Source organism: Eutrigla gurnardus (genome assembly GCF_963514095.1).
Source record: "Eutrigla gurnardus genome assembly, chromosome: 20".
Taxonomy (NCBI): domain Eukaryota; kingdom Metazoa; phylum Chordata; class Actinopteri; order Perciformes; family Triglidae; genus Eutrigla; species Eutrigla gurnardus.
In genome coordinates this window covers 3,855,482-3,865,498 of record NC_139931.1, presented here as the reverse complement: position 1 = coordinate 3,865,498, position 10,017 = coordinate 3,855,482, and the positions used below count along the sequence as shown (strand labels likewise).

General features: G+C 42.4%; 1 protein-coding gene across 1 annotated transcript in view; it reads right to left on the bottom strand.

The window, feature by feature from the left end:
* Nucleotides 1-5,065: 5,065 nt before the first annotated feature.
* The window catches only part of elfn1a (extracellular leucine-rich repeat and fibronectin type III domain containing 1a), a 57,213-nt gene continuing 52,261 nt past the window's right edge, over nucleotides 5,066-10,017 (bottom strand). Inside the window, exon 3 of the mRNA XM_084038060.1 lies at nucleotides 5,066-8,443. Coding sequence (XP_083894186.1) covers nucleotides 5,691-8,063 — 2,373 coding nt within the window. The 5' untranslated portion in view covers nucleotides 8,064-8,443 and the 3' untranslated portion in view covers nucleotides 5,066-5,690. The remainder of the gene's footprint in view (nucleotides 8,444-10,017) is intronic.

Sequence of the window (10,017 nt, the reverse complement as noted above, 5' to 3'; positions counted from 1 at the left end):
AGCTCAACGTATATCCTCTTTTCTTCACAGTCCGTCACCCTGATCTAGTTAGACAAGAGCTGGGAAACTTTTTTGATATTTCCTGTCCTCCGACACATTAAAGTCGGAGCTTTTGTCATGCATTAGCAATCTTTCTTACAGGAAATGAAGGGTTTTTGAAACAAAAGTAATATTCTTGGCTTGTATTCCACGTGGACTCTGGACACGATCGTTTGTCTTTTCACTATGTCACTCATCCAGGGAAGAAAAGCAGAAAGGACATGGGTTTGAGGGATTATGTTTTTTCATTATTATCTAGCGGTTTTGCAGTGTCTCCTAAACTATTTGTTAGCTCAGGCTCGACATGAACCCTTGGGTAAAGTCCCAGTTCTGTGATCAGTGTGCTGCGCCCTGTTTTCTCATCTGTGACATGTTGGAGTCTACCTGTCTCACATCCATAATTCCCTACGCAACAAACACTATGTAGGTTATTTGAGAGGGAGAGAATTTATGAATTCATACCGTCCTCTTTGTTTACCCTCTTGTCTTCTCCTTGGTATCCCATATGCAATAAATTGTGGATAATTCCCACGGGCAAAGTCTGCAGAAATGACTAACAGAAAGTCTGCAAAAAGGGCTCAAAATGTCTGAGAATGAACCCTCAAGTACTCGCTGATTTGAGAGTGGGGTGCTGGGATCGCCCCTCAATCATAGATATGCTCTTAATTTGGAAATTACCTTTTTAATAATAGTAAGCAGCAAATAACAACCACCACATCTGTAAGAGTGTCCACTGCTAGAGGTCGATCCTGCTTCTGCCATATAGAGATTTAGAGGAGTTACGGGTTGAGTCTGTTGGTAACGTGTGCCTTAATTCTGACCTCCGTTGTTCAGTGATGTGAATAACAACAACAAATCAAAGTCCACGCCTTCCGCAGTCTCTCTGCTTCATTTCCCTCGAGGCGAAGCCAAACAAGCAAATTGCAATAGAAAGGCAGCAAAAGCAGCACTGTAAACAAGCTATCGACGGCTGAGGCGACTCAAGCAAAGTAAAGTAAAGCAATATGGTTATTGCTTTTGTTGTTGAATTTCATTGCATTTTCTTTTTTTAAGAAAGGGTAGACTCCTTTTTTAGCTCCAGGTGCTGAACTGTTGTTTATCTGGAGATTTAGAATTGGCTGTGGTTTGATGAGGAAAGAAAATGGAAGTGAACTGAGTTAGACTTTCAAAATGATAATAAAAGAGGAAGTGTTGACCTGCTCATGTAATTTTAATTGCAGTCTGGACATGTATCTGGGCTTGTTTACTTGCCCTGCAGATATTTACTACTTGTAATATGCTTCCAGGAAACAAAAATAGGATGTGGAACCCCAGAATGTTTGATATTGTGATTTTGACCTGGACTTTTATTCAAAGCTGTGAGTGAGAACATTAAAAATAGCTTTAAAAAGAAGCGTTTCGCTTCCTGTCACAGTTGCAACCTTACATTCATGACATTGGCAGAGCTCCTTCAACATGCAGCCAAATTGTGTCATGGTCTATTGTGTCTACTCTGAATGCAGAAAAGGATGAAATCGACCCATTGCATTTCCTGTTTTAAAAAAAGAAAACATATACTGCAACTTATATAAGATATTAATACTGGAAATGTCCCAACATTGTCAGTTTGGCCAGTTATCTACTGGAACAAGAAAATGACATACCCACCAAATATTTTATCATTGTGTCGTATTAAATTATTATGTGCCACAAAATCACAAATAGGTGGGGTTAAAAATCCAAGACCCACTTGGAAAGACATGCTCTTAACATGCTTAGCAGAAAATGGGATTAAGTTACCCAAATTTAAGTCAAAAGTTTGATCTATATATAGAGGATACTGATTATGGAGCACCTTGCTGCATACATTTGGGCATTAATGAGGAAAATGAGCAGGGCAGGTCTCGACACATTTTGTAGGACTGTGTCAAAGGGCAGGTTTCTCCTTTTTATTAATGGAGGTGTTTGACTAATTACACTTGGATTCAATTTCTTAGAATATTACCTTTACTTAAAGTCGCTAAGAGGAACTTTTCACTGGTTATGAAATGGTCTCAATTTAAAACTGATGAGAAGATTGTTTTTTTCTGTATGATTATTGATGCTCGTCATCGGGGCCACCAGGTTCGATTCACCACAAGAGCCTCCTTCAGCTCAGACTCCAGCAGGGGCCTCCGGCAGCAACGGGGCCCAGCGTAGACCGACCCACATAAGGCTTTACTACTGACCTTGACTTGCAGTCAGAGCCCTGGTGAGAAGTGGAGAGCTCCAAGCCTGGAGGTAGTGGTGGTAGTTTCACCTTGCTGGTCCCTGCTGAGGCCAACACCAACACCATGCTGATGGAGGCTCGGGCCGTTTTGCTGGGATCACTGAAGGGAAGGGAGGCATGGGAGAACCAGAACCAGGGCAGGCTGTCAGTATAATCAGAGGTTTTCCAAAGGGAGTCTGGCTTTGGAAACAGTACCGCTTTTGTCCACAGGGACCGCCAAAATACACACCATGAAAGTTCCTTGTAGCTTTAAGTATCATCTTAAACTTTATGTCCACCGGATAGCGCTGTGTCATGTTCTGCTTTTGCTCAGTCATGGTTTCAAATAGAACAATCTGTTCTTCAGCACCTACATTTTGACTTTATTTGGTTTGTAATTTACAGGCGTACATAAAAGACATCTGCACTCCCTTCGATGAGGTAACAGATGCTCCGTTGCTGTACTTGTGTCATCCGTCACTTTCCCCGTCATCGCTCATTTTAAATGGCAGTACAGCCAATCACACGGCACAGCTGTTGTCATTAGCCTGCGTTAATGTTTGTTACGTCCGCCGCTGCCACAGCAGAGCAGCTTGGTCATGATTACATTGTGTTTAATTGGTCAAATTTCATACTTGTTGCTTTACCTCTGTATCTGTAGCTTAAATGACAACGATGTGGTGAATTGCAGCTCAGCTCAGTTCTTCATTAAAACACTGCAAAGATGAAAAGTGAGTTTTCCTATGCAGGGCATCATTAAATAGAAGGTAAATTGGCAATAAATGCAGGTGTTTTTTTATACACTCTAGAGGTCAATATGTTTGGAACAGAAGGCGTGCAGCAGAAATGCCAGATGAGGTTTTAGGTCATTTGGAAACAGTGTATTTACATAATTTGTCCACCAGAACACTGACAAGCTGAATTCTTTTGTTATTAATTGCAAAATGTTTTGCTTAGTTTGAATATCTTAGTCACAGTTCTTTAAAAGAATAATCTAAGGGATCAGCCGGAGCCGGATCCAGCAAGAAGTCATAATAAAGATGCTGGTGTGTATTGTATGTGCACCCTTAACTTTATTTCACAGTACTTTGTCTGAAAGCAGATAACATAGTATTAAGAAATAAAATAAAAAAACACATATTTGTGCTCTTGTTTGTTTTGATGCACTTGAACAACAACTGTTGATCCTTCTAAAGATTTTATCAACACTCTTATTAGACACAGAAGTGCTACAATATGCAGTATAAAAAACATGTCGCTAAATAGCTAAATGAACTAGAAACCTGACAGCTCTCAGAAGATACTGAAATGCTTTTATAAAAATAACAACAAATGGAGACGTGTCAACAGTTTCAACATCGGAATGAAACAAAAGGAAATTTACAATTGTACACGTATCCCAAAATCTTAAGGCGGTTGAAATATTAAGTCAGACAACCAAGTTAACACTTTATAAGGTGCTTACGTAACACATTCACATCAGGCTCATGAATGCTTCATTCCACATCAATGAGTGATACCAGCGTCACGACACTTCTATAAAATGGACGGGGAAAAATACAAATGGGTTAACTAATGCCTGGAGGAATGCTTACACACTTGCTCAAACGTCGACTCAAGGGTCAGAAAAGAGTTTTGACCCATCGGTCACCAGATAAATGAAGTCTGCTCTGCTATCAGACTGCAGACTCACTTCAACACATAAGAGTATGTCTGTCCTGCTTTTCATTCAAGGCTATTGAAGTCATATTTATTCCCACACAAAGGGACGCTGATCCTGCGACGGCTAAAACTCAAAGGGCTCTACTTTTTTTTAATAAACCCTCGTCCTTCATTGATAATACATTAACAATACATATTTATAGATAATCCATAAAGATGCAATGAATCATTATGAGCCTGTCTGGAATAAGTTACATAAACATCTTACAAAGAAAAAAGCGTTAATATTTTACTTAAAAAAAAAAAAGAAAAAGAAGAAATGTCATGATATACAAATTCACAGCCAGTAAGTCAGAGGATTCAGTTTCACATTCTCAAATTTTTACTCTAGCACGTTGATATTTGTCTGGTACGTAGCTTTCATAATATACAAAAAGATCAAACAGCCTAGCAGTTTTAAAAAATAAAACGGTACCTCTCAGCAAGCAACAAGGCCCATCCGAAACAACAAACTACTTTTCCTGCGTTTATCGGATCAGACATTATGCAATATAATACACTGGAAGAAATATCGAAGCAAAGGAGAAAACACAGTCGTTAATAGCATCAAATAAATATCTCCTCACATGAAAGCTGCCAAAGACAGATCAGATTATGTATCTGTTACATTCATCCATCGGGCTCTCCTGCAGGGAAGAACAGCGGCCTCAACCTGAACAACAGGGGACAAAGTTCAGCTGCTTTCCCTTTAAAATGTTGGTGATTAAAAGTAGACGTTCAATACCATATCCTGTATTCGGATCCTACTCTTCCCAATGTTTTCACTTCGTAACCGATACAATAAAAACAAACAAACACATGGACCTACTGCTGTATGTTCTTACGATTCCCAGACCGTGCAGAAATATTGTAAACATTTCAGCTTTTTCTACTTTGGTACTAAAGATACAAATGATGGTTCATGAAACTGATGATTTGAGACTTTCATTACAGCATGGAGTATATACTGCATCATGTCTGCATGAAGTCTATCAGATTCCATACAGTGAATACTGCGTCATGTGATAAAAGTGGACATTAAAAACTGAATCCGTCTGTATCTTTTTAAATGCATGTAAAAGCATCTTAAAAAAAGAGAGAAAATAATAAAAAACAAACAGGCGGTGATGGTTAAAATGACAAAAAGGTTTAAAGTGGCCGTTCTTCAGCAAAAGAAAGTTATTCTAAATGAACAGCGCTCCATTGAATGAACCTGATTCACCCACTAATACTTATCCATTTACACAGCAAACATTGCAAATATAGATACCCATATCTGTACATAGTTTTGTTGAATTAAATATATGCAGGGAAGGAAGGAAAAAAAGTTATTTTTGAATGAAGGGTCCAGATAATTCCTCAAAAAATATTGAGTTTTCAGTAGACATATCCTCATATAGTAGTTTCATATTACACAACAGCAAATCCACTGTCACAGGACTTGGCCATGCGATACCCCAAAAAACCTATAATCCATTGTAACATATATATTATTAATTTGCAATATATTTTCTCTTTAATAGATAAAAGTTTTCCCGATGAATGCTTTACATAATATGACAAATTTAAAGACCCCATTTTCCTCACAGTCAAAAGAGATTGTGATACACGTGAGCGAGTGGTTGATAGCATGGAAGTATCCATTGATTCAATTGTCAGATGAGGTTCTTGTGTCATTTCTGCAACGTGTGGTCCGTTTTTTTAAAAACACCTTTTAAAGAGGTTATGATTTCTGTTGGGATGATACACCTTTCCAGTAGTCCAAAATATCATGCAGGTCCTCATCCTTTGCAAACTGGACTTTCTTGCGCAGAGCGTGGCCTGCGGCCATGTACTCCTCATCTTTGTGGCGTTTCCGGTGGAGTTTGAAGCGCTCCCAGATGCTGTGTGAAGGTTTGCAGTAGTACTCGGGGCTGGAGGAGTAGCTTAGATTATGATACTGAGACGACAGCTGGGAATACGCTAAGTCTCTGGAGCGGGAGCGCGTGAGGGGCTCCAACATGGAGGACTTGTGGCCGTCCGGTCCTTCGAGCTCCTCTATCTGAGCGTCGGGGTAGGAGTGCCGGTGGTCGCTGTACTGGCGGATCTTCTCCGCCTCGGCCCTCAGGATGGCGGCGGCGGGCGTTACAGTGAGGAGGGTCTCTCCTGTGGGTGAGGTTTTCTCTATGTACTTGGATTCAGAGCGATAAGGCCTGGGGCTTCGCATGGGCCCTCCTGTGGCAGTGCTTGGCCTCTTTGGCGAGGCATCAGAGGTCCGGTGCCTCTGTAGGGAGTGGTGGTAGCTGTCCGTGTACACTGGGGACAGAAGGCCAGATTTATTCTGCGGATGTTCTGATATGAGTACGAGCTGGGGCTCTCCGGTGGACACGGCCCCGGACTTCCCTTGAAAAGAGGTGGATTCTGACTTCAGAGCGTCTATGCAGTTGTTAATGATCTGATTGACTTTGTCCACCTCTTTTGCGATGGTGGAAATCTCCGCCACCGACCCTTGGCTATTCCCGGCCATACCCATGTGTTCGTGTTCCCTGCGTTCGTGGTGGTCCACGCTTCGCACCTCCATGTAATTCCCCTTCATCATTTTAGGAGTGTCGCTCATCTCTTGAAATTTGTACTGCTCCATTTCGGCCGCCGATGGTAAGTACGGCATACGCGACATGTTCTCCCCGGTCATCAGCTGCTTCTGCGACATCCGAGAAATTGTCGCCCCCTCCAGCTCTTGTCCGTATTTGAGTTCTATTATGTTTTTCTTCAGGCTACCCGCTTTTTTGTGCTTTTCATCTTGCTGACGCTTCCTTCGCAAGCAATAGTAGACCACGCCCAGGAAAATGACCATGCTGAAGAGGCAGCCCAGAATTGTCATGATATAATGAGTGGCAGTTGCGTTGTTTACAATTCTATCCTTTCCATTCCAAGGGCCAGTAGTGATTGTCAGACAGGTGTGGTTGTGTCGAAGAGAATTACGTATGGAAGCAACGCAGTATGTGTAGTTAGTGTGGGGTTTAAGGTTCTTTAGTTCGATGTCCTCCTTTATGTCTTTCAGGTTTTGGATGTCTGTGAAAAAGCTGTTGTTGTAGAGAACGAGGATGTACATCTTCTTGTAAGGGTGAGGAATCTGAACCGTTATGGTGGCGCCTGTATTGGATACCTGCTTCAGTTTCATCAGAGGGTTCACCTCCACGTCGTTGTAGGTTGTACTGATGGTGATGTCTTCCGGTTCTGTGCCTGAGGGACAATCTTCCAACCCACAGAGCGTTGAGTCCGGCGGGGGCGTCGTGGGCTCGGTTGGCATGTGAATAAACGGTGTCACGTAGTCATCCGTGCACACGGTGGTGAGCATGTGGAGCGCGTTTCGGTACGTCGGATTGTTTGGATTCTGGCTCAGTAAGCTATAACCGGAGACGCCCGGTGGGGAGTCGCAGACCATCCGCTCATTCGTCCTGTTTGGGAAAACTGAGAGCCATTTGACGAAACCGAGTAACTCACAGGAGCAGTTGAAAGGGTTGGTGTACAGCTCGCAGGTGGTCAGTTTATTCAAACTGGTAAACGTGGACCCGTCTAACTGCTGGATGCGGTTCATGGACAAGTCAATGTTCTCGATGTTGGGGCATTCCCAAAAGGCATTGGGTGTCACAGTCTCAATCAGGTTTGCCTGGAGGTAGAGGTACTGCAGCTTTCCTAAACCCCTGAGGATCCCCTCCGTCAGGTTCCGCATCTTGTTGAAGCCCATCTGAAGGACTTGTAGGTTGAACTGAGCAGAAAAGGCCCCGTCCTCTATGTAGGAGATTTCATTCTTCGTCAGGTTCAGGTAGGTCAAGTTGGCAAAGCGACTAAGGGCAGAATAATGGATGCTTTTGATTTTGTTTTCATTCAGGCGAAGGTCCACAATGGTGCTGTTTATATGCTGCGGGATGGCCTCGTAAGGTGGTTGGTTTTGGCTACAAATCGCAAGCCACACAAAGCCCTTTTCACCCTCAATCAACCAGCAGTCGCCACTGACTCTGCCGATATGAGTCAAATACACCATGGCTACAGACCAAAACAAGGCACTCGTCACCATGCCTAAGCTGCAGGCCATGGGTGCTTCTCTGAGAGTCATGTGAGGCGTGGAGAAAAAAAAGGAGTGGAGGGTGATACCGCTGCGCTTTCACTGCAGCCGAGATGTTGGATAATCAGCTGGTTGTTCAACAGGTTCCCAAGCCAGAAACAATCCTTTGATTTGTCTCCTCTTCATTGATGGATGGTCTTGTCCCCGTGTAACAATCTGAAAAATGTGGAGAATCTGCCTTCACACTTAGTTTCTTTCATTGAGGTTCGCCCACAGCGAACTTGTGGTGATGCGTAAGAAAATATTTCACCGCCTCAGGTTGCCTTGTGCTTTTCTCCTTAGAGGTTACCATCATTAAACGGTCTCATCTTATTGTTTCTGCCACTGTCTTCCATTCTGCGTCTCTGTCAGGCGCTCGGAGGAGGAATAACCTGCAACAGACAAGAAAACATTGTTGGAATTAATCACATTTAACCGGCATAAAATATATACTCGTGTTGTGTTTTGTTGGTATTGCGATGTTGCATTCAAAGCCCAGGATTCATGTTCAATGATTGCCCTCCTTGTTAATGCAACACCAATTATTTTGTCCCCATTTTAAAATGTGTTTGCAGTCCCGGTGGCAGACTGCAATTTAAGGAAGCTCTTGGCCAATTACCACTTGACAGGTCGGGGAAAGCAGGGTCCCTGTTTTCACACCATTAACCTGCGGACTGTCGGACACAATTGAGGCAGGCCGATGTTCAGAAGCTGCATTAAATCAATTACACGACACCACATGAAATGACACTTTGGATCAATGTTTTTTCGGATTTACCTCTGAAAACCTTCATGCTTAATTTGAAATCCTTTTTAGACGCTGATTCGGGAGGGAAATTGAGCACAAGGTGTGATTCCTGGATCGCCCGAAATTAAATTAAGATCTTTTGTAAAGGGAGATGAGCCACGGTTGTAAAAATGGGAGCAGCTCCTTCTCTAATCTGCAGAGGCCACAGCAGTGAAAAAAAATCCCCAAATGGTATTTATCTTTTTTCTCATTAATCTTACCTCTCATATACAAATAGGGCATATGACATCCCTCGAACACACTCTATGATACCAGTTAACTCATTAACAGTGATATAGTTGGTGGTAATAGGTCAAATGTTTGGCTGAAAACCATTTTCTTCTCATTATTATATTCAAAGCATTTCCATGATATGTTTTGCTGAACAGCAGCCACAAGTGATGATTACAGGATTATATGCTACTAAAATGGACTGTAACCAGGGATACCGATAGAGATACCTGGGGTTTGGGCACCGGATGATGCCGAGTACCAATATACGTCTTTCCGTAGGTGGATTCAGAGCACGACCTTACTCTATTATATCACCGAATCATTCATTATTGCAGCCTTCATTACTGCATTTAATTGTTCAAGGGTACGGCTACCGACTTGACAGTGGGAAAACATAACATTATGCTGCCTGCTGCTCAGGTATGCAGTAGCGCTTGAAAGAAAGCAATCACCAATAATGTGTCATTTCAAGCAATTTGTCAAATCGATTTAAAAAATGCAGCAAAGAGACATTTATACGCCAGAGACTACTGTTGTACAAGCTTTGGAATATATAAGAGCAGTGTTTACAATATCCAGCACTCATTAAAACCTGCTGGACATGAGAGCATCATCCCAGGGATATTGATATGTGTAGAAATCTATTGTTCTCCTTTGGTTCACCAGGTCTGCCTGAGACTCGGGGGTCTTGTTGTGGGGACACGGGGGGGCTGAGGAGGTGCTTTTGTGTGTTAGAGGACATGGCTCTTCACAACAGGGATAATCACTGTTAAGATAAAGTAAATGTGACAGTTTATGGCAAAGAGAATAGACTTCAAGTTGCAAACCCCACCTGCCATAGTGGACCTAAAGGCCATTCCCGCTGTCATTTGACCTTTTTTGTGGGTTTGGTTTATCACATTAAAATGACACGCGTGTTCAGGTTTTCTTCAGCGTACCATCAAG